The 22,311-nt window shown below is 39.4% G+C and overlaps 4 protein-coding genes and 1 long non-coding RNA gene across 5 annotated transcripts; 3 read left to right on the top strand and 2 right to left on the bottom strand.

Annotated features, from left to right (window-relative positions):
• Positions 1-1,006: 1,006 nt before the first annotated feature.
• On the top strand, positions 1,007-4,390 carry LOC125578628. The gene is made up of 4 exons (XR_007316731.1): positions 1,007-2,090; positions 2,221-2,290; positions 2,455-2,626; positions 3,017-4,390. It is a non-coding gene; the product is annotated as an uncharacterized LOC125578628 (long non-coding RNA).
• Positions 4,391-5,363: 973 nt separating this feature from the next.
• LOC125578248 lies at positions 5,364-9,176 on the bottom strand. Its single transcript, XM_048740596.1, has 5 exons — positions 8,013-9,176; positions 6,672-7,865; positions 6,309-6,428; positions 5,639-6,200; positions 5,364-5,527 (listed from the first exon to the last, which is right to left on the bottom strand). Exons 1-5 carry the CDS (start codon positions 9,174-9,176, stop codon positions 5,364-5,366), a joined length of 3,204 nt encoding a protein of 1,067 aa, XP_048596553.1.
• Positions 9,177-13,270: 4,094 nt separating this feature from the next.
• On the top strand, positions 13,271-14,943 carry LOC125578627. Its single transcript, XM_048741918.1, has 5 exons — positions 13,271-13,490; positions 13,580-13,842; positions 14,065-14,157; positions 14,295-14,354; positions 14,452-14,943. The coding sequence occupies exons 1-5, from the start codon at positions 13,388-13,390 to the stop codon at positions 14,644-14,646; spliced, it is 714 nt and encodes a 237-aa protein (XP_048597875.1). The 5' UTR covers positions 13,271-13,387; the 3' UTR covers positions 14,647-14,943.
• LOC106419813 (O-glucosyltransferase rumi homolog) lies at positions 14,889-17,184 on the bottom strand. The gene is made up of 7 exons (XM_013860648.3): positions 16,911-17,184; positions 16,570-16,808; positions 16,131-16,481; positions 15,869-16,058; positions 15,735-15,799; positions 15,439-15,649; positions 14,889-15,360 (listed from the first exon to the last, which is right to left on the bottom strand). The coding sequence occupies exons 1-7, from the start codon at positions 17,022-17,024 to the stop codon at positions 15,013-15,015; spliced, it is 1,518 nt and encodes a 505-aa protein (XP_013716102.2). The 5' UTR covers positions 17,025-17,184; the 3' UTR covers positions 14,889-15,012.
• A 1,371-nt stretch (positions 17,185-18,555) lies between these two features.
• On the top strand, positions 18,556-20,251 carry LOC106420200 (flavonol 3-O-glucosyltransferase UGT71C4). Its single transcript, XM_013861049.3, has one exon. The coding sequence runs from the start codon at positions 18,661-18,663 to the stop codon at positions 20,083-20,085; it is 1,425 nt and encodes a 474-aa protein (XP_013716503.2). The 5' UTR covers positions 18,556-18,660; the 3' UTR covers positions 20,086-20,251.
• Positions 20,252-22,311: the final 2,060 nt, after the last annotated feature.

Below are 22,311 nucleotides of genomic sequence, written 5' to 3'. Positions count from 1 at the left end.
TGCTGGAAAATAAACAATAAAATGTAAGTAATGTTAGAATTACAATGAAAAGATTATAATGAAAACTAATTGAAAGACATTTCGAAGAATCATGCATCTATTGCAATGTATCTAATACACACCCACGCTAAGATGTTTTAAGTTACGTGTTATTATGTAATCAAAGAGGGAACAATTATTGGCCACCTCAATATTTTCTTACAGATTAAAAGACATATTGGACTCATGCCAAATTAAGCGTCGACAAGCAAGTACGATATATAACTTTCCTTCATGTTTACTCTAGCTTAGCTTTTGACATCGAAAATATCGTCAATAAGTACTACCAATTTTATTTTTTCACTTGTATATATACTATATTTGTATACTTCACTCTCGAATATACCAATATACTTATTAAACACATGTAATAATTGATATATGAATAGGTAAATGCAAAACAAAGCAAAATGACTTAAAAAGAACGGCGTCTTTTTCATTTTCGGATTTTCCAGAATCAGTTCTTCAAAATTCAGGTTGTTGTGCCAAGTCTCTAACTAATAGTATGACTTATGCAATTCAAATAACTGGGAGATAGATGTGGCATCTGAATGATCAATCCATGATAATTATACAGATGTAGCCTAAATTAGTTACAAACTTTGTCGTATAAAATTAATTTATTCTCATATTTTGTAAGTCACGTTATAATCCATGGGTTATAATTAGCAGAAAGTATTAAAAACACAATTAAAACCGATGATTAACGTGAACCCTTAATCCCTGATCCTCTGTCGATAACACAGTAATAAAGACCGTTCAAATGCCAAAAGTGAAGCTAGCAACATCACTTGTATGAACCAACGGTCACTGTTCGATCATTGGCACTTCATAACTGGATAATGTTACTATATCGATCAGCCAATAAAATTGCAACACATGATAAGAAATTACACGTGAATTATAGAGGACTAGTCCTCCGCGGAGAGAAGAAGGTAACTCCAAAGAGAGAGAGCAAAGCGTTAAAACCAACCAAGTGGACAGAAACTCTCAACACAACCAATCACCCCAGACTCACCCCTTCTCATCCTGGATGATGATATCAACCAAAAGGTATTTGATTCCTTTTGGTTTTAGCCTTTTAGGACATAGGTGTTGTGAGAACCCAACTTTTCTTTGGTATATGTGCTATTTTCTCTTTTCTTACATTACTTATACAAACGTCAGCTACTTTCATAAGGAATCCATTTGATAGTTGATTAGAAAGTATTGATTGAACCCATACTATAGTTATCTTGTATAGTAATGCTTTTTCAATACGTAAACCTAGCTCTGAATTATAATATGTGGTTAATCAAAGTCCTGATCTATTGTTATCTAATTATCATGGTTCGCTGGCACCTATTGGTCATTTAGATAATGACATTCATGTTTGATGTGACATTTATGTTATCTCAAGTTCTGTTTAATGTTTTTGTGCTTATTCTAATTCACTTTTAAATTTTACAAAGTATTAAAGTCCTTGCTACTTAAGATGTACTTAAGACGGTCAACCATATAAGATTGGTAGTGGAAAATATTGAAATCTAATCATCTAACCTATACTAAAAGGGTTATATGAGCATCAGAGAGTGTGTCCACGTAGGACAATAAAATCATCCAATCAAATTGTCTTAAGATGCCATGTCAGCTTAGTAAAAAAAAAATCTACAATGGCGATTCCTTCTTCTTCTTCGACGCTTTTCCAGTGTCTCTATCCAACTTCTCAGCCGTTTCAAGTTTTCTTCCATGATCTTTATTTCACGATTTTGTTCAAAGATCATATGGACCCCTCAATATATTCAAGTTAATTTAGCCCAAAGCCTTAATTGAAACCTAAAAGCAAGATGTGTTCACGCCGTCGTCTTCCTCGAACATCTTCGCTCTGAAACTGTGATTAAGTTAGTCGCTAATAGAGGTTGTTCACGTTTCATAGACTCTTCCTTCTGCAATCATGGAGATAATTACTTTCGTTACGTTTCTATGTCTATGTCGGCGTCGTTTTGTTTTCGATTAATCTCCTCTTAGATTCTTAAATCTCTTCCTAGCGGTGGATCTTCCATTATAAAAAGGTAAGATCTCATCTCATGAGAATCATCCTCACAACTCCAATTGCATTCTAAAATTTCTTTTTATATATAATGACTAAATTCCGTTTTACTTGCTGAATTAAAATTCGGCTGTTGATCTTCCGTTGTCAAGGTGCGGCTGCTCAGAAACGGAAAAGCGTGACGAGTTGATGGGAGTTGACATAATCCTCTTCGATGATAAGGTGTTTCATTCTTAAAACTCTTTAACAGCTTCTTCTTAAACTACATGGACGTTTTAACTCATAATTATCCAAACTTCTGTATTCAGATATTGATTTAAACTCTTTTGAATGAGAAATCTTGAAACTGTTTGTTGATTAGGCTTTCTTTTTCACATGTGATTCAGTCGACACTCATGCCAGCCACCGTAATGTCAACCGTCTCGACACCTTCCGGCACCACCGTCTCAAGGCGGGTACTCTGTTCACTGTTAGCAGATTCGAGGATGTCTCAATCGTCTCACCACCTTTCACTCTATCCTCGCTCTCCTTCCTCCTCTCGAGATCTTGCTCATCATGGTTAATCTCCCTTCTTCATCTTATGATTTGAATCAGCTTTGAAACTGAACTTTGATCTTGGATTACAGCTTGTGGAGTTTTAGTTCGTCTACGAAATTAAATTGTCTCCTTGATGTTATGTATGTTGTTTGATTGTGAGTAAAGTCTAAATGGTGTGTCTTTTTAAAATAGAAAATTTAGATCTTGGATTTTTTTGGGTTTAACCACAAGCGCAACATTGTTCTATAGTTGTGTTTGAGAGAGATTTAGTGTGTATCCATGTGTTTTCGATGCAAAAAACATAAATTCTTTTGCTATTTATCTGTGTTTAAATAGTGGAGCATTACGTGGCTCTAAGGTGTGAGTATTGTTGGGTACTTTCACACTAACAAGAGGATTGATGATGTGCAGCTTTGTGGTGATCACTTCTCTCGCTATTTTCCTTCCTCACCAATTCTCTTGGTAAAATTTTGTATCCTTTGCACTCAGGTACATTAGTTGATTGAAGCACTAACTAGGTAACCATCTTATGCTCTTTTATTTTTGAACAACAAAAAGCTTGAAGCCTTATCAAATGGTAAAAATCGAAGGCATCTGATGCAGGTTGGTATTTTAACGAGGACAAAGTTTTGGACAGCTTAGTATAGCCTCTTTTTTTTGTTTTCATACAACTTTTTTGTGTTCAGACAACTTAGTATAGCTTGGAAATGAAATTTAGAATTAGCCAATTATGTAAGGAATATTTATATATTACGGTCACTCTACACAAGGATATTGTTATTGCTATATAAGAAATATACTGTTAATAATATATGAAGTCTTAGAAGCTTGAATTTTTTTAGTATTTGCATTCATTAGTTTTATTGCATCATGCACAAATGCTGTCATATATATAACATGACTAAACTGTCTACTTGAATTGTGTGCGCAACCATCTTGACACCAAGCTCATATTGTTTATTTTTTATTTTTTACTTTCTATTTGATGCAATTTAATTTTGCTGTAGTTAATGTCAATTTTTTCAATTTTTTGTTTTTTTTCTAATACTTTTTTCTATATTATATGATAGCTTTCTGTGAAAGATGTTTCTAATAACTGGAAAATGGTTGGAACAGATGTAGGAAACAAACTATTCTTGAAAGAGCCATCATCCAATGTAATTTTGTTAGATTGCATTTCATTCGAGTCCTGAGAAATGCAAAGTTGTGACATATTTTGTCAGATTACATTTGATTATGTCTCCAAGTAAGCTATAATTTATACACGACCTGAAGATGAAAATACATGGAAGACATGAGTGCTTTCTCTATATTTCTCTAACGTGCAAGAATTTCTATATTTCTCTAACGTGCAAGAATATTTTTTCCCTACAAATAATAGGAATCCTAAATAATAATTTTGGGAACTTTTTTCTAATATTAGATCATTATTTTTTATTAAAACACAATGAGCAGTGGACGACATATACATGCATATGCTAGACAATTATCATAATTTAATCTCCTAAATTTTAAACCAACAAAGTGAAAAATCTAACTAAAAAAAATTTACAATCCCCATAAAAGATCATGACTATTAACACAAAAAGTATTAAAGACCAAGAACCAGAAAATACTATAAAAAAGCAATACCAACAAAATACAAGCTAGAATGCACTTGACATTTACAATACCCATAAAAGATCAGGACTAAAAATTGTATACAAAAGGACAGAATTCAAACAAAAAATACATTACATCCATACGCGAGGAACCGATTCTAGACACCATGCATTTACGTTAGTACATTTTGAAAAAAAAAACACACAATACCCTTACACTAATCATTATGTTTTTTTATCAAATCACTATGTTATGTTTTGACCAAAAGATAAATAATTAGATATGTAGGAACACGTATACACACACAGTTAAAAAAAAACCAGAAAAAATGCTCTGGTTTAAATGTTAACTAATTCATTAACTAAACCAATTGCTTAAGCAAACCAGGTCATTACAGTTTTATAAAAAACATAAAATGCTTCTACTCATTTTTTTTCTCATTGAGAAAGCTTCAGTTCAAAATCTATTAGTTAAGCAAATGGGGTTAAGTAAATTTTGTTCGTGTTATATAATCATAAATTTTTGAAAAATTTAAATATATATTTTTTTAAATATACTATTGGTTGTAAATATAAGGAGATAGTCCATTAAATTACTTAGAGACTAATTGGAAACAAACTTATTTTAAGTGAACTGAAACATTAAAACAATTTAACCAATTAAACACTATAACTAAAATTTAATTAATTTTTTGATCATTATGCACTTCATCTTATATATAATTTTTAATTAAAAAAATGGATATAAATTTTTTTGAATAGCGTAAGACAAAAAGATTGAATAATTTAAAATTATTTTATATTTGTCGATAGCTACTTATATGTTTATGATAGATTATAAAATTTATATATTAAAATAAACATACTAAATATATAATAAAAATTTAAATTTAAACAAAAATCCGGGCGTAGCCCGGACCGATCCTAGTAATCCATAATGAGATTTTCATTAGTTACGTCCTTAAGTGGCGTTTCACTACTTCTATCATAGTCATGTAAAACAAAACAAAAATAATAATATAAAAGAACTGAATAAAAAATCCATCTTGAATTTTTATGTAAAATGATTATCAATGTTTAGTAGATAGAGAAAGATCTTTGTCGTCTAACCTAATCTTTTTTTTTTTTTTTTTGACATCAATAAAAAGAAAACAGACTCATATAGACTCTGTTAACCAAGAGGGTAGCTCTGCATCCATGTGAACGACGAACGACGGTTGGATTCTTGCACTGCGTGCTAGTTTGTCCGCCTGTGTGTTCTGTGTTCTTGGTACATAGATGATCTCCGAGCTCTGAAATCCCGTGCTAAGGGTCTTGATATCTGTCAAGTAGTTTGCAAACGCTGGCCATTCTTCTGGTTCCGAAACCATCTTCACCAATTGAGAACAATCTGTTGCAAATGTGACCCGAAACTGCCGCAAATTCCGCATACATTCCATTGCCCAGATTAGTGATTCAAACTCTGCATGGAGAGGTGAAAGACTGGCTCTTGTGTTTCTTGCACCTATCAAACCGTCAAAACCTGGTAAGGTGCTATACCATCCTTGTCCCGAGAAAATATCGTTTGCCTTCCATGAGCCATCAGAGAAGCACCACCTGCCCGGTCTCACCGGTATGGGAGCCATATCTCTCTGGTGTGCATCATGCTCAGGAATCACCTGTGCATCAGCCCACAGAACAGATTCTGTCTCGGCCTTCCCAAGAGTATCACGAGGATCAATATCCAGATCACTAAATACCTTACTATTCCTTGCTTTCCATATGTACCAAAGTATCCACGCAAATTGATGATCATCCATCTTTGGAGTAACGCGCCAAAATAGATGATCTATGTTTGCGTAGAGTGATTCCGTTGGAAAGATTGCAGGATTAGATGGAATCTTAGAAAGCGCCCATGTCTGAATTGCCGGTGGACATTCAAAAAAGACATGGTTTATAGATTCCTCTGGAGCCCCACATCGAGCACAACAGATATCTCCTTGCATCCCTCTTGCCTGCAAATTTTTCCTAACCGATAGACATCCAGATAATATTTGCCACAGAAAATGCCGGAGTTTCGGTGGGCAACGAAGTTTCCAGCAGAAGGCCTTGAGTGAATCTACCGTGGGTCCGTAGGTCTCTGCCTGAGATTGCTGATCTGGGTATACCCGTTCCACCTGATAACCTGATTTAACCGTATACCGTCCATTTTTCGCAAAGTGCCATCCATCTCTATCTGCCATCTGAGACCTACTCAGTGGTATACTTGTAATGATTTTCACGTCTTCAGGATCCACCAAGGTGTGAAGAGCATGTAAATTCCATGAGCGTGAGTCTGGATCTATGAGCGAGTCAACTGTAAGGTCTGGGTAAAGAGAAGATTGGTTTTGATTTGCTGGTCTCGGGCGAGTGGTTGGGAGCCATGGATCATTCCATACGGATATGGTTGATCCTGATCCCACCCTTTTAATTAGTCCTTTGCTTACCAGAGATCTAGCAGAGATAATACTCCTCCACCCATAGGATGGAGAGTAGGAACGAATCGGATCCAGGGGTGATGCATTCCTGTAGTACCGACCCTTAAACACGCGGGCAAACAACGTGTTCGGCTTCTCAATGAGTCGCCATAACTGTTTACCCAGCATTGCTGTATTAAAATCCATTATGTCCTTAAAACCCAGACCACCCTGGTCCTTAGGCGCACAAACTTTATCCCAGGATTTCCAGTGCATACCTCTTGTGCTTCCCCCAGGGCTCCACCAAAATCTAGCCACAACACTAGTAATTTTCTTCGTATTTGCTTTGGGCAAGCGGTAACACGACATCACATGATTTGGCATCGCAGTGACTACCGATTTAATTACCACCTCCTTTCCCCCCTTAGTAAAATATCGAAAAGTCCATCCATTAACCCGAGAGCTTACTCTATCCTGTACAAATCCAAAAATTTGGATCTTTGATCCTCCCATATTCTCTGGGAGACCTAAGTAAGTACCCATACCACCAACATTCTGTATTCCTAAGATATCTCGCATCATCTGTCTTCTTGAATCCTCAATCTTATGTCCAAACTGAATGGACGATTTTTGGAAATTAATCAATTGTCCAGAAACTGCAGCATAATCCTGGAGGATCCTAAGAATGGTGTGACACTCTGCCTCTTGTGCTTTGCAGAAAAAGAGGCTATCGTCCGCAAAGAGAAGGTGAGATATCGAAGGACAAGCGCGAGCCACCTTCATCCCAGTCAACTGATTCTCCCGTTCCGCTTTTTTAATATTCGCAATTAGCGCCTCTGTGCATAATATAAATAAATAGGGGGATAACGGATCTCCCTGTCTTAAGCCCCTTTGTGGGATAATAAGACCCCTTGGTTGACCATTGAGTAAAACTCTATATTGAACCGATGAGATACAGGCCATCATAAGTTTAACCCAATGAGTATCAAATCCCATTTTCAGCAAGATTGCCTGGATAAAATCCCATTCAAGCCTGTCATACGCCTTACTCATATCTGTCTTGATGGCCATAAATTTACCTTGGCAGGCCTTATTGGCCCTCAAACCATGAAACATTTCCTGTGCTATAAGGATATTATCCGAGATCAGACGTCCTGCCACAAAGGCTGATTGAGTTTCTGATATAAGCGATGGTAAACATATCTTCAGCCGTTGGCATAATACCTTAGAAATAATTTTATACCCAACATTACATAGGCTTATGGGCCGTAATTCCGTCATCCTTGTCGGCCTCTCTGTTTTTGGAATCATACATATATTAGTAATGTTTAACCGTGTATCCAGTTCCCCCGTAAGCAGAAATTTATTTACCAACTCCACCAAATCTGACTTAATGATATGCCATGAATGTTGAAAGAATAATGCAGTCATTCCATCAGGGCCTGGGGCTTTGCCTGGATGCATCATAAACAGAGCTTGCCGGATCTCTTCCTCAGTAGCCAGTCTTAATAACCACCCATTCGTCTGCGTAGAGATAGATGGTTGTATTTCTGATAAAAAATTGTCGAAAGCCGTTGGAGAGGTAGTAGTGAACAGCTCATCAAAGTAATTCACTGCTACCTTCTCCACTCCCTCGTCATCCGTTATCCAGTTACCATCAACATCATGTAGTCCAACAATTCTATTTCTCACCCGCCGCTGCCTTGTCAATGCATGATAAAATTCTGTATTGCGGTCCCCAGATGAATACCACATATTCCTACTCTTTTGAAACCAATAGTCTTCTTCATCCTTATATGCCTCTTGTAACTTCCTAGAGACATCCAGGATATCCTCCTGTGACCTGTTATTATCCATCTGAACCTCCTCTAGAGCTTTTTGTAGCTCATTTATTTTTTCCTTTCCGAAAGGGGGATTATCCTTTCTCCACTTTGCAATTTCATGTCGACAATTACTAATCTTTGTGACAAACGGTTCTGGTTGGGATCCATTTTGTTCCTTCCAGCCGGAAGTGATAGCCTCTAATAAGCCATCCTGTCCGATCCAACGTTTGTCAAACTTAAACTGTCCTTTCCTCCTTACTACTTTGTCCTCCAGATAAGCCACCACCGGTCGATGATCCGATGCCACCATACGGAGGTATTCCGTGTATGAACATGGGAATAGAGTATGCCATTCCTCATTAGCCAGAGCCCGATCCAAACGACATCGAACCATCACTGCACCCACTCCCTTACCCCTCCGTCCTTGCCAGGACAATTTATTCCCACGTGCTGGGAACTCTAATAGTCCGCCATTCCGAATCATAGTATTAAAAGGAACGAAAGAATCAGGGCTCCTTATCGCCCCTCCATCTTTTTCATGATTACCAGTGATCTCATTGAGATCCCCTATGACAAACCAGGGTTCAGAACGCGCAAGCCCAAACCGGGTTAACCTTTCCCATACTTGTTCCCTTAATTCCTGAACTGGATCCCCGTAAACAAAAGTGATGTAAACTCTTCTTCCAAGAGCCACTGCTTCCACATCTATCATCCTATTACTTGTGTAGGAAATTTTGACCTCAAACTCATTATTATAGTACAGGGCTAAGCCCCCACTTCTGCCAATGGGATCCACCGTAACCAAGTTATCATAGCCAAAATGTGCTTGAAAGTCCTGCATAAACTCCTGGTCTTGCTTTGTTTCGGACAAAAATAAAAAATCCGGTTTATGTTTGTGCCAAATCTCCCTGAGATAGCTAATAGTCCATTTACTACCAGCTCCTCGACAATTCCAACTTAATATTCTCATATAATTAATTGGTAAATACTCCATAGAGCTAAATAAAAGTAGGATTGAAGAGTCCCAGCTCCGTAATATGCCATGGCATTCCCATTCCAAAAACCATATATCCCTCCACCGTAATGATTCCCCTTCCCCCCTCCAGGATGAATGTCAAGTAAAGATAATATAACCTGTCCAGCAGCATTGCAAGGTATTCCATAGCCATATCTATTGTAACGCATAAACCAGTGCCCAATCACACACCTACGTAAAATCAGGCCCATATCATAGTGACAATACCTTATCACCATAGGCAAATCCAACCACCACAATCCGGTAATCCAGTTCCACATTAGTATCCAGAAACACGACTGGTTTAAGGAGACCAGTTTAGTGATCAGATGATCCTGTGTCCCTTCCATGTGCGTGAACCAAATTATTCTCCATAGGCACACACATAATACTTCTCCCATCATAATAATAACCATTAACCAACATAGAGGAGAAAACAAACACCCCCACCAGTATCCAAAGATACTCTTTTCCTTTCCACCCTTCTCTTTTCCACAATTGTTCAAAAGTGATAATGTTATATAGAAGACCGTTTACTCTCCATCTAAGAATCAAGAGATCAATACCGAACCTAAAAAAACTAAAATAGCAATGGTTTAAGCTTCTATTATCCGAAATCCTAGTTACCCCAAAGGTATCCAACAATTGAGATCGCACAAATTCACCTAGCAACCAGATATAAGAGATCACAGCACATAAACTTAAAAAACACCACTTCTCTATTATTATTCCATGCGTAGATAAACTCCCACCCCAAAGCAACAAAATCCAAACAAAATTATTAAAGAAAACCCCAGAATCCCAAATTATAGAAGACATTGCATGTATCATCATAAAATCAGTTCTTCATTAACTGTTTCGGGTGTAAGGAACCCTTTTCCTCTGGCTGCTTAATTCCAGCCCCCTTCCTATTACCATGTTTGAGCACTGCACGCTTGCGAGGAGAGAGGAGGACCTGACCAAACTTCTTGGTATTGATACCAATGTTGGGCAACCCTGCGGGTTTGCGCGTGCCGGTTTTCGTCTCCACCTGCACCTCCTCTGTTCCTCTCTCATTGCTCTGATGACCATTGTCTCCTATCTGAATAGTCCTGTCCTCCGTGATAGTATCCTTGGTCTCACTTTCTGCTATGGTTAACGGTTGCTCCATAGATACCATCAAAGCATCAAGACCATCTTCCTGGAATTCCTCCTCTCCTAATTTATCCTCCTCCCCTGCCCACTCTAAGCCCTCGTTGGAACCGAACTGGTCCAATGTATGAAGCCCATCTGCTAACATCGCATCCACCAAATCCAGCCCGTTCTCCACGCCAGTCGTATCCGTAGTTATCTTTGCGGATTCAGAGACTGGTACTGTCATCTGCTCCAATCCCGCCGCTGCGGGTTGAGACACTACCTGTAAAGGAGCCTCCTTCGCATTGCCACTCCTACGGAACTCTCCCTCCTCACGTGAGTCCTCTCCTGATCTGCGTAAAGGAGTGTGTTCCCTCCTCGGGGCCGGGTTGTTGCGAGATCTCGCATCCTCTTCCTTACGTCTTGTTGTTTCCCACCGAGCTCCTCGATGGCGTGAACTTCCCTCTTCAATTTTATTGTGTGGACGGTACGTCGATGATCGCTTGCTCCCACGATCAGGAACCCGTTCCCATTTAGCTTCCTGTCCCTCATAGACCTTGCCTTTTCCTTTCCCTTGCGGTCTTCTCCACTCCTTGTCCTTCTCACTCTGACCATTATCCCCATTGATCACCACTCCTTTGTAACTTCTAGCCCGTTCCTCATGTTTCCCAACTCCTAGATCTTTGTTCTCCGATGGTTTCACCGGGTTCGGGTTAAGAGGGCAGACCTCCATTGCGTGGCATAAGCTCGCGCACAATGAGCAGTGTCCAAAAAGTTTCTCGTACTTGAGCGTTACAAGCACCTCTTCCCCTTCATAATATTCCCCACCCTTGAAATCCACCATTGAGTCAAAACATAACTCGTTCCTACCATCGAGGACAACCCTCATCTTACCATAGTCAAGATCAACATCTGTTGTTTCTCCAAGTGCATCCCCAATACTTTGGAATATGGCGGTTGACCAAAACTCCGTAGGAATGCCCACCAATTGGATCCAGAAAGGGATCGCGAAGGGAAAGTCCTTGGCCATCTTGGGCTGCCACCGTGCCAGCGTTATCATCCAGAAATCAAAATGGTACGGCTGGGACTCCAGAACCGCCACCAGATCTTCCTCAGCATCGAAGTGGAATTGAAATCTCCCGTTGCCCAAATCCGCTCCTGTGACCCGGTCCTCCACCTTCCAAATCTTCGGCAGCATCAGCAACAAAGATGATGTCTCCTGCTTTGGCGGATTGAGGCAACGCCCAATCAAGGTCTGTGAGTAACTCTTAATGAGGTCCGAGTTATCAAAGTGGGGAATCGATATCTTTATCCGCTTTCTTGTTCCTTCACCATTCATTCTCTCAATCTCCTTTCCAAGAAGTAGCCCCTGAGACATTGTTACAAAGAACACAAAGAAGAGCTCAAATGTGTATGTCTCGTTTAAAAGGAAAGAAAGACAAGTATGATTTGCCTCCTTCAGAAACTGTACTATATAATAAACCAGACCGAGATATGAGTATCTAAATTTTCCTTTACGATATTCAGAATCAATTAAATCAATTCGAGAAATCCCATTGACAAATACATCCTTGTGAATCCTCTGCAACGAATGAATCTTTTCCATAAACACCCACTCAATCAAAGTTAATTCTAAACAAAGTATGGCTACTTCTAGCTGTCTGCTTCCTAAGAAGAAAGAACAAGATACCGATTTAAGGAGATCGGATCTGTTACCTCGACAACATAGAAAGAGCCTCTTGATCCTCTCTTTCCTAACCAAGAAAATCCATGATACTCCGGAATCAACTTTTAATACCAATATCCCCAAAAACTGCCGGAATCGAATATTCGATCCGCCATCACTGAAATCTGCGACGATCTCCCCTGATCCTTCCTCCTCTTGCGATTCTCCTCGAATCAACAAGCCCAATTGAATCCCTGGATCCCAATACCAATCGATCATTGCAACCCTAGAAAAAAATCGCTAGTTTCATCGCCGTCGAGAGAGTTTTTTTATATTTCTTTGTCGTCTAACCTAATCACAACTACATAAACATGTTGTCTGTGTTTATTGGTCGAGTGTGCGTTGTGACTTGCATTTTTAGATAATTTGTTTTGTAGTAAAGGTTATGTTGCCCTCGGTATTTGGATCGGTTCGGATAAGGTTATCACCGGTTTAAAGTCGTTTCTACATACTCGCTTAATATGTGAATCATATATATTTATAAAATAAAATAGTTCACATATTAGTCAAGGTACTCTAGTACACACTTACCCACGCCTATCCAATTTGAATTTGAGTCATCAAAATGTCAATTTTATAAAAGTTTTAATATGGAAACACTATGTATATATACAATACAAGAGAATACATAATAGTTGAAGTGGTATAGTGAGAAGTACCTAATAGTTGAAATGGTGCAGTGGGTAACCCATCTGAGGTTGGGTAGGAACCGAGATTTAACCGATACCCATAGTAATAGAGGCATAATCAATTGGATAAAATGACTAACCAAAACCGAACCAAACTGGTCCATTTGAGGTCAAAATGACCAGGGGCCAGGATTAGTGCTAAGATTCATCCATTTGCTGATGAGATAATAAGGCTCCAAAAGAAAAACAAGGAATGGGCCTGGACAATAACAAAATAAGAGAGGCCTTACTAAGCCCATTAACTCCTTTTTATTGAAACGTAAATCTTTCTCTTACGTCACCTTCGTGTTCCTTCAGGCGACACTCCACCCCTCCTCTTTGCTAAAACCTCAGATCGAACGACTGTAATTCGAAAAACCCTAAACAAGAAGAAGAAGAAGATGAAACTCGCGCATTCCGCGATTCGATCCCTTAGCGACGTAGCTTCCTTTCAAACATGTCGTCCTTTCGTATGTAGAAGCCTCTCCACCAACGCTAATCAAGGTAACCCATCGTACATTTCTACAATACTGTCTCGTTTTCTGTTATTCTAACCGCCGATTCCAATCATCGATCTCTTTTCGAGTCATCAGACGATTGGATGTTCGGCGGCAAAGACGAAAAAACCAATAGCTTCTTCCAGCATCTTGGCAAGGCTGAGAAGGATAAGCGCGACTACACAGGGTTTAGTAGATCACAAGGAAACGGCTCGAGATTCGATCCTTCATCCGATGGCGTGGATGGAAAATTAAAGGAAGCTGCGTTGATTTACAACGTTGATGATGACGAAGGTGTGAAGGATGGTTACTCGTTTAGGCCCGATGTTAACACTTGGAGAGTTAATCCTTTCCCTAGAGTATGTTTTTCTTACAACTCTTTTTATGCGTTGTCTTAATGATTTGATTCATATGTTATTAGGATTGCATTTGTACTGTAAAGTCAGGGTCTTTTATCACTTAGAAGTTAGAACATGTAAATTGAATGTGTAGTCATGTATAGTGTTTTCGTCTTTCTCCTTAGTCTTTTCTTGTTTGCTTTGATGAGACAGTCACTAAACGTGTTTTGTTTTCCAATACAGGATATAAACTATAGAAGGCAGATGCAAAAGCCTAGGCAGAATACTAAGGCGGAGATCACCACCGAGGAAGTTCTTAAGAAAGCTGACTTCAGGGTGAGTTTGCTTAGTTTACATATGCTTCAGAAGCAGTGTAGCATTTGTTTCTTTTGTGGGTTTTGTGTAAATAGTAAATACCGAGGCTTTGTTGGTTCTTTGTGTACTCACTGATGGAATATGGCTTTGTTGGACAGAATGTTAGATTCCTTGCACAGTTCATCACCGAAGCTGGGATCCTCGTTAAGAGGAAGCAGGTTAGACTGAATGTTTCTTCTCGCTTTAATCCAACAAAATGATGTTTTGTTAGTGTACATGCTGAAATCTCTTTATTTTTATCTATCTCTTGCACAGACTGGTATTAGCGCAAAGGCACAAAGGAAGATTGCTAGAGAGATCAAAACGGCCCGTGCATTTGGACTGATGCCTTTCACAACAATGGGTACAAAGGCTTTTACATTTGGGAAAACCATGGAGAACAGAGACCAAGATTTCGAGTATGAAGTGGTTGACGATGATGATGAGTATGATGACAACACACCTGAGTAACTCCAAAGGGTTGGATCCACTCTCTGTTGCCTGACTAGTGAGGTCTTGTTTTCATTTCTTGGGTTTTGTTCGGCTGATATTTGGAATAATCCGATGGTAGCAAGTTGAGTATACATGATTGACTGTATTTCAGTAGCTGCTCTTCAGTTGACAATAGGATTTGTAATTTTTTTTTGTTTAATTTTGTTACTTTGGAAGTTAAGGGCATGACTGATCAGTATCATTGTGTCTCATTCCAAACATTACTCTGTAAGATTATGGTTACTTTATTCCACAAATCAAGTCATTATCAAAGTATTATCTCGTGCTAAAGCTGATGATGAAAAAAAGACTAAACCAAAATTTTTATGTCCCAAAAAAGTCAACTTATCTAGAACCCCTCTCTGTTCTTGTCATCTCCATGTGTCTGACATCTTCGATTGTTTTTTTCTTCTGTTGGATCAACCTCTGGAGTATACTCCTATCTTCATCTGGAAGAGTACATGGTCGATCCAGAGACGGTACAGCTCTGGACTTTTCAAGTAGGTCCCGCTCCTTTTGCTCTGCGAAGCAAAGCAATGATCCTTCACAGACCTCTTTAGCAGAATACGGCTTCTCTGGTTTGAACTTCTGAAGCTTTGAGTACTCAGTGATGAGATGAAACATGTAGTCATACACACGGTTCATGCTAATGCTTTCCATGTAACCTTGTCCTCTTTTCCCTATTGCTTCAGCCTATCAAAAGGGAAACATCTTAAGAAACATGAATTGGTAAAATCTGATATACATAGATGAGAAAAGTTGAATTCATACATCAGAAGGGTTGGCATTGCCCCAGTCCACAGCGAACTTAATGGACCGGCATAGATCAGTGGTAGAGACAGGCCAATAGTTTTCCTTGGGAAGGAGGCCTCTGCTGAAGAAATCTTCATACTCTGGTGAGATTATGAGTGTCATGGAACCACATGACATGATATACTTTAGAGAAACTGACCACGCGTAACCCTCTGCATATATCTTGTACCTTATAATACAAGCAATCTCAACCAAATCAGATTATCCTCGTATCATTATCATCCACTCATAATTTGCTAGAAGTAAGGACTTACCGGTGATTACATTGGTTGGCGAGCTTGGACTGTTCAAACCCACCTTTTGCCTCTTCTGCCCAGTTCTGTATTAAAACAACGCACATCAGCATCACTGCCACTAGACTAAACTATCTGATTGAAAAGGGCTGTACCTGGCGCATAATCTGTGCTCCCCATAACCTTGAATGGTTACATTTCATCAGCTCCATCCTTATAGGCGAAACAACGTCAGGATTCCCTTTCCAGTAAGCTCTAGGTTGCTTGCTGCCCCAGCTACTTCTCTTAGACCCTTGCTTTATATCCCCAAACTCGTCATCCCACGGCCTTAGATTCGTCTCCGACCTTCCATCACAACACTCACAAGAGTTGAGTAATAACCACAAAACACATGTAACTCAAGAAAGAGAAACTTACCATCCCCAGAAGGACCAATCAGGAAAAGGAATGTCCAAATGAGCTTCATTGGTGCAATAACGAAAAAGCGGAGCTGGGAAAGAGTGAGTCTCAGTCCGGTTGATGATAGGTTTATCCATACAATCAAACATCATGTCAACATCAGGAACCATGCCAGGATACTTGTTGAGAAGCTGCAGAATCCCCCAAACGGTGAACATCATTCTGCTCTGCACACAGGCGTAGTAGAGATCAACGTATAGCTTTCCAGAGAGTATCACCACTCTAAAGGCAGCACTCTCTTTTGCCTTCTCCACGTGCTCTTTAGTCACACCTGTCTCTCCCCATGGCTCTAAGTCCCGTTGAATCCATCTGGCTTTTCACCAAATCACAATGGTTTACTCGAGTCCAAATAAAGAAAGTTTGATACTTTCTGACTCATTTCAAAAAACCCACAAACCTGAAAACGTCTGGGCACTTTGGTTGCTTGGTTTTACGACCCGACAAGGAATCCGACAGGAGACTCTTTGGCTGGATAACAGGTTTGTAGGGACAAGAGAAGTAGGAGCATTGGAGGATTCGGTAAGCCTGAGAGCGTCTCGAGGCTTCGCTGAAAGATTTGCGCGGGAAAATGTGCCACGGCGTTGGTTCTAAGTTATGTCCGGCGAGAGTTTTTGTCTGAGCAATAAAGTCGTCCACCTGTTCGACGAAAAATTCTTAAAATCACAATTTGCAGAGACAACAAACAATTATAATTCAGCTTCAATCAGATCCGTTAATCACGGAGAAAACAAGCGATGCCTTGTAGAAGAGAAGAGCGGTGAAGGAGAAGAAGGAGAGAGCAAGAAGGCATAGAAGGAGGTAGGAAGGTGATCGTGGTGAGGTTTTCTGAGGGAGACGAAGACGAAGACCCATTGTTTATCTTCTTCTTCTCCTTCTGCAAAACGAAAACTTTTCGTTTTCTAAGCCTTAGAAGTTATCTCTGCTTTGATTGAATGAATATACAGTGCCCCCGCTCGATTCGGAGCTAACTTATTACTTTTCCTAATACATCAGTTTGTTTCTATTTTAACTCTACAAGTATATATATATACCTTCATATTATTTATATCCGCTTTAATTTTATTTGAGAAATTATTAGTAGAGGAAAATGTATTAATGTGCAAGAGAATTATGATATATGTGAATTTAGGTTTTGAACAAATATCTAGCAAACATGTCACATGTAGTATTTGTATTATTATTATTTTTCTGTCGAATGTAGTGTTTGTAACTATCATTAAAACATTACATAATGGATGTTAACCTTTTGGTGTCTTACTCATCAAAGCGTCTTAAGTTTGGCATAATTAAACAGATTCATCCTTCTTCACTTCATGTGCTTAAACTTTGAAAGGATCATTCAACTCCCATGCACCGGTGAACTGGGTAAACGTGACATCCAAGATTTGAGAGACAAGGGTTTCTTCCTCCTGATTAGTCTTCAACATTTTTTCGGCGGCTTTCAAAAGTAAGAGAAATTAAGTTACACTAACGCCTTTGTTGTATTGTAGTCTCTCGATAATTAAACTTAATACTGAAAAAAGATTATCCCTCTTGATTAAGTTATGAAATGATCTTGCTGACCACACAAGTGGGCTCTCTCTCTCTCTCTCTCTCTCTCCCGCACTAGTGAATCATATGCCATCCTTATAGTGCAGCAGGGACACCTTTAAAGGAGAGTGAGCAATCCCTTTAAGAAGGGCCTGTAATGGTGGTGAAGGGAAAGTAGATAAACGGTGGAGCTTAGGAGGTTGCTGAAGTTCCCAAATGGGTTTCTATATTTTGTCAATGGGTCTGAAAAACATTGAACGTTTAGTGTTACCGGGAACTTCATGCATCATTGTATCATGAAGATTACCGATTACATTGCGTGGAACACCTTTAGAGTGTATGTTGGGGAATCAACCGAGAATCATAAATATTTTGGTTCGTAATTTTAGACCGAAACAATGGGCCGTGGAATCGTGTGTAGTTGGGCTCCATAAGTTGATATCTTGGCCCATAAAGCAACATGTGGTAATTTATCAAACTTATCTCATCTCACTAAAGTGTAAATAAAGTGAATAGTGGGTGTCGGTGGCTGGTGTCGGCGGTTGTGCGGTGAGGCGGAGATCAAGTCGAGGCGGACGACGCGTGGCGTGCAGACTCTCCAGATGTTTACACGTGTCCAGCCTGTCTCCTTGGTGCGTCTCTAGGGCGAACCGTCTGATTTCGTGGTTTGGGTCTGCTGGGCCGTTTTTCATTTTGGGCCTCGGCCTTTGTTGTAAGTTGCCCCTCATGCTAGTGGGCTTTTTGTTTGTGGGCTCCGGCCGTGGGCTTGGCCCGTTTAATCAATAAAAACAATTTGGGGAAAAAAAAAAAAAAGTGAATAAAACAAAGTTTGGTCGACATGTGGACATTTTAAAAACACAAACGGTTCTTGAACAGACCAAATGGTGTGACATGTGATAAGTTTATATACACCACACTTGTTCTCCATTTTCACTTGAACAAACCAAATCTCAGAGAAATGGCGGAAAAAACAGAGCTAATCTTCATCCCAGTTCCATCCACAGGCCACCTCCTCGTCAACATCGAGTTCGCCAAGCGTCTAATCAATTTCGACCGTCGGATCAACACCATCACCATCCTCCAATTACACTCCCCAACCAGCCCAAACGCAGCCGTTTTCGCCAAATCTCTCGTCGCTTCACATCCCCAGATCCGCCTCCACGACCTCCCCGTTCTCGACGATCCTCCGCCGTTGGATCTCTTCTACAGAGCTCCCGAAGCGTACATAGTCCAAATCATCAAAAGAACCACTCCTCTCATCAAAGAAGCAGTCTCCACCATCCTCGAGTCTCGCACTAACTCTCGTGTAGCCGCTTTGGTTCTTGATTTCTTCTGTAACTCGTTGATCAAAGACGTCGGCGACGAGCTTCACCTCCCTTCGTACATATTCTTAACCTGTAACGCTAGATACTTGAGTATGATGAAGTATCTCCCCGATCGGCATCGGAGAGTCGCGTCGAAGCTCGATTGGAGCTCCGGCGATGAGGAGTTGGAGATTCCGGGATTTATCAACCCTATTCCGGCGAAGTTTCTGCCGTCCGGTTTGTTTAAGGAAGAAGCTTACGAGGCGTACGTTGATCTATCGCCGAGATTTGGAGATGCGAAGGGTATTTTGGTAAATTCGGTGGCGGAGATTGAGGATTACACGTTTGGGTATTTCTCTCAGCAGCGGGAGGAGGATTATCCTCCGGTTTACCCGGTCGGACCGATTCTCAGCTTGGAGGATAGAGCGAGTCCTAACGAGGAGGAGAGAGATAGGATCGTGAGGTGGCTCGAGGAGCAGCCGGAGTGTTCTGTGGTGTTTCTTTGCTTTGGGAGTAGAGGAAGCGTTGATGAGGTTCAGGTGAAGGAGATAGCTCAGGCGCTTGAGGTCGTCGGGTGTAGGTTTCTATGGTCGATTCGGACAGGGCCTGTAGAGACGAGTGATCCGACGGGTGTGTTGCCGGAGGGGTTCATGGGGCGAGTGGCGGGTAAGGGGTTGGTTTGTGGTTGGGCTCCGCAAGTGGAAGTGCTGGAACATAAGGCGATTGGTGGGTTTGTGTCTCATTGTGGTTGGAACTCTACGCTTGAGAGCTTGTGGTTTGGTGTTCCTGTCGCCACGTGGCCGATGTATGCTGAGCAGCAGCTGAACGCGTTCACGTTGGTGAAGGAGTTGGGGTTGGCTGTGGATCTGCGGATGGATTACGTGTCTGGTCGTGGGGGGTTAGTGACTTGTGACGAGATCGCAAGAGCCGTCAGGGATTTGATGGATGATGGGGAAGGGAGGAGGGTGAAGGTGAAGGAGATGTCTGATGCGGCGAGGAAGGCTGTGATGGATGGAGGATCGTCTTCTGTGGCGACGGCTAGGTTCATTGATGAATTGGTGGAGGATGGTGCAGGCTAATGGAAGTGCAATTCAACATGTTTGGTTATCTAATCTCTGATCTTGTTTTGTTTCGCCAATTAAGAAACTTGTAAAACGATCATTATGGCTTTAAACGGTATGGCAGTGTCTAATTAATATTTGATGCAAATCGGTTTAAGTTAATAGCATAGAATTGTGGATGTAACTTACTTGTGTTGGTAATGAGGAAGTGACTGAAAAGGGTCAATAGAGGAGACTTAAACGTCTTAGATAATTCATCAGCCATATGATCCATCCTCACCTGTAACATTTAGGACAATACGAGCAATGCAATTAGACCAGGTCTGCAGGAGTCCTTGATATTAATATCATATCACTCGTGCTTCCAAAACTAAGAAAACAAAAACTTAAAAATGTTGAATTCACCTGCATGAAGATATAGCCCTTCTTATGTTACTTGATGCAGCTGCAACTTTCTGCACGATGCATATAAGACGAACATCAAAAACCAATGCTTAGAGGAAATAAAAGTTGGTTCAGGACTGGGAGGAAAGATCAGACCAGCAAGGATTGGATTCTTACTCTTGCACAGAGCTCCAAGGCTTTTAGATTGAAATGCAACATGTGGAAGACCTGTTAGAACGGAGCTCAAAAATTAGTGAGACATATACAGGTACACATAGCTCCAAGAATTTTTTGGTGTAAATTCCTTTTTAGAGTTGTTCTAAGTATGAGTTTCTTTTCTTGTTTTTGGGTCTGATGACAGACTTAACATTGTGTCTTTTTCTTAATAATAATAATGTTAATTTTCAGTAATTAGTGTGTTAATCTTCGTATGCCAAAACTTGAAACTCGAAGCAAGGATTGAATGGATGTTTTGCCGATAAATGGTGTAATGAATGTTCCGTGCTTTCTTTCCAATTTACAAACCAAGGATCAATCACCAATGTATTTGATCTATCGGCTAGCAACGCTCCTGTGGTCACCACCAGGGTCGGGCATGGGGATTGAAACAATTACCGATTTAAATCTCTGATGCCCAGCGTAGAGCCTTGAGATAAAATATAATGTAACTAATTGATCAAATCTACACCGACTCAATCTACGTCTAATTCATGTTTTATGGAGATCGTCAAAGTCAAACAAAATGATTCATTCCATTGGTTATAAAGCAAGAATATATTATCCTTTTTCTTTGTCTAGTACCTAAACTCACGTATCTCTTTCTGTTTATTTAGATAGATCATGTTAAAACCAAAAGATTATTAGAGTTTTTTTTTTTGGTAAAAATGTTAAGAAATTATTAGAGAGTTAAGATACCAAGAGAGTTTTTTGACTTGTTGGTTGTATATTATTGATCCTACTCTCTCCTAGTTTAATATAAGGATCAGTTCAGTATTGTGTGAATCAGTTTGTAGTCAGATATCAATCACTATGAGTAATGGAACTTTGGATTCTAGTTTAATTTAAGAAGAAGAAAACTCTTCTTTTTAACGTACCTAAATACATAAACTTTAAATTTTTACCTTAATTGATTTCTGTCCCATTTTTCCATCGAATAGATATAGAGATTTTTTTTACTTTTATATTACCAGAAACTTTATTTCTTCAACCTACTTTTACCCCAAAAGCTATCTTCCAACATACGAACATTATTTTTTACTTCTTTTTTTCCAAAAAATAAAATCAGTATATCAACCCATACTTTAACCACAAACTTTTCATTCATCATTTTTTTTCTTTGCATCTAGTACTTAAACTCATGTATCTCTTTTTTGATAAAAAAAAAAAAACTCATGTATCTCTTTCTGATTCTTTTTATAGTTCATGTTAAAATCAAATGATTATTGAAGCGCTAAGATACCAATAGAGTTTTGATTCAATACATGTAATCAGTTAGTATATATTGTAGCTGGTTTTATATTATTGTTCCTACTCTCCTAATTTAATATAAAGGATCAGTGTTGTGAATCAGTTACTAGTCAGTAGTCACTAGTCAGATTTTTTTATAAAAAAGACTTTATCACTAGTCAGATTTTAATCACTGTTGAGTAATAAAACTTTGGATTTTATTTTAATTGTAGAAGAAGAAAACTCTTTTCTCAACGTTCAAAATAGATAATTTTTAACTTGTAAACCCACTCTTACCTTATTTTCTCTCCGTCTCATTTATTCAACGTACGCAAATAGATAATTTAGTTTTTTTATGAAAACTTTTACCGCAAAAACTAACTTTCAACATGCGAAAATAGATAATTCACATCT

Source organism: Brassica napus, chromosome A9 (genome assembly GCF_020379485.1).
Source record: "Brassica napus cultivar Da-Ae chromosome A9, Da-Ae, whole genome shotgun sequence".
NCBI classification, from domain to species: domain Eukaryota; kingdom Viridiplantae; phylum Streptophyta; class Magnoliopsida; order Brassicales; family Brassicaceae; genus Brassica; species Brassica napus.
This window is presented reverse-complemented; position numbering and strand designations above follow the sequence as displayed.

Coding starts and splice junctions, on each gene's coding strand:
- LOC125578248 (XM_048740596.1), bottom strand. CDS start 9,176: ATGATAGATGTGGAAGCAGTGGCTCTTGGAAGAAGAGTTTACATCACT. Junction 7,866..8,012: donor AGTCAGATTTGGTGGAGTTG/GTAAATAAATTT, acceptor ATTATTTCTAAG/GTATTATGCCAACGGCTGAA. Junction 6,429..6,671: donor TTATCTCTGCTAGATCTCTG/GTAAGCAAAGGA, acceptor AGTAGGTCTCAG/ATGGCAGATAGAGATGGATG.
- LOC125578627 (XM_048741918.1), top strand. CDS start 13,388: ATGAAACTCGCGCATTCCGCGATTCGATCCCTTAGCGACGTAGCTTCC. Junction 13,491..13,579: donor CTCCACCAACGCTAATCAAG/GTAACCCATCGT, acceptor TCGAGTCATCAG/ACGATTGGATGTTCGGCGGC. Junction 13,843..14,064: donor GAGTTAATCCTTTCCCTAGA/GTATGTTTTTCT, acceptor TTTCCAATACAG/GATATAAACTATAGAAGGCA.
- LOC106419813 (XM_013860648.3), bottom strand. CDS start 17,024: ATGGGTCTTCGTCTTCGTCTCCCTCAGAAAACCTCACCACGATCACCT. Junction 16,059..16,130: donor GATTGGTCCTTCTGGGGATG/GTAAGTTTCTCT, acceptor TTGTGATGGAAG/GTCGGAGACGAATCTAAGGC. Junction 15,650..15,734: donor GCCAACCAATGTAATCACCG/GTAAGTCCTTAC, acceptor TTGTATTATAAG/GTACAAGATATATGCAGAGG.
- LOC106420200 (XM_013861049.3), top strand. CDS start 18,661: ATGGCGGAAAAAACAGAGCTAATCTTCATCCCAGTTCCATCCACAGGC.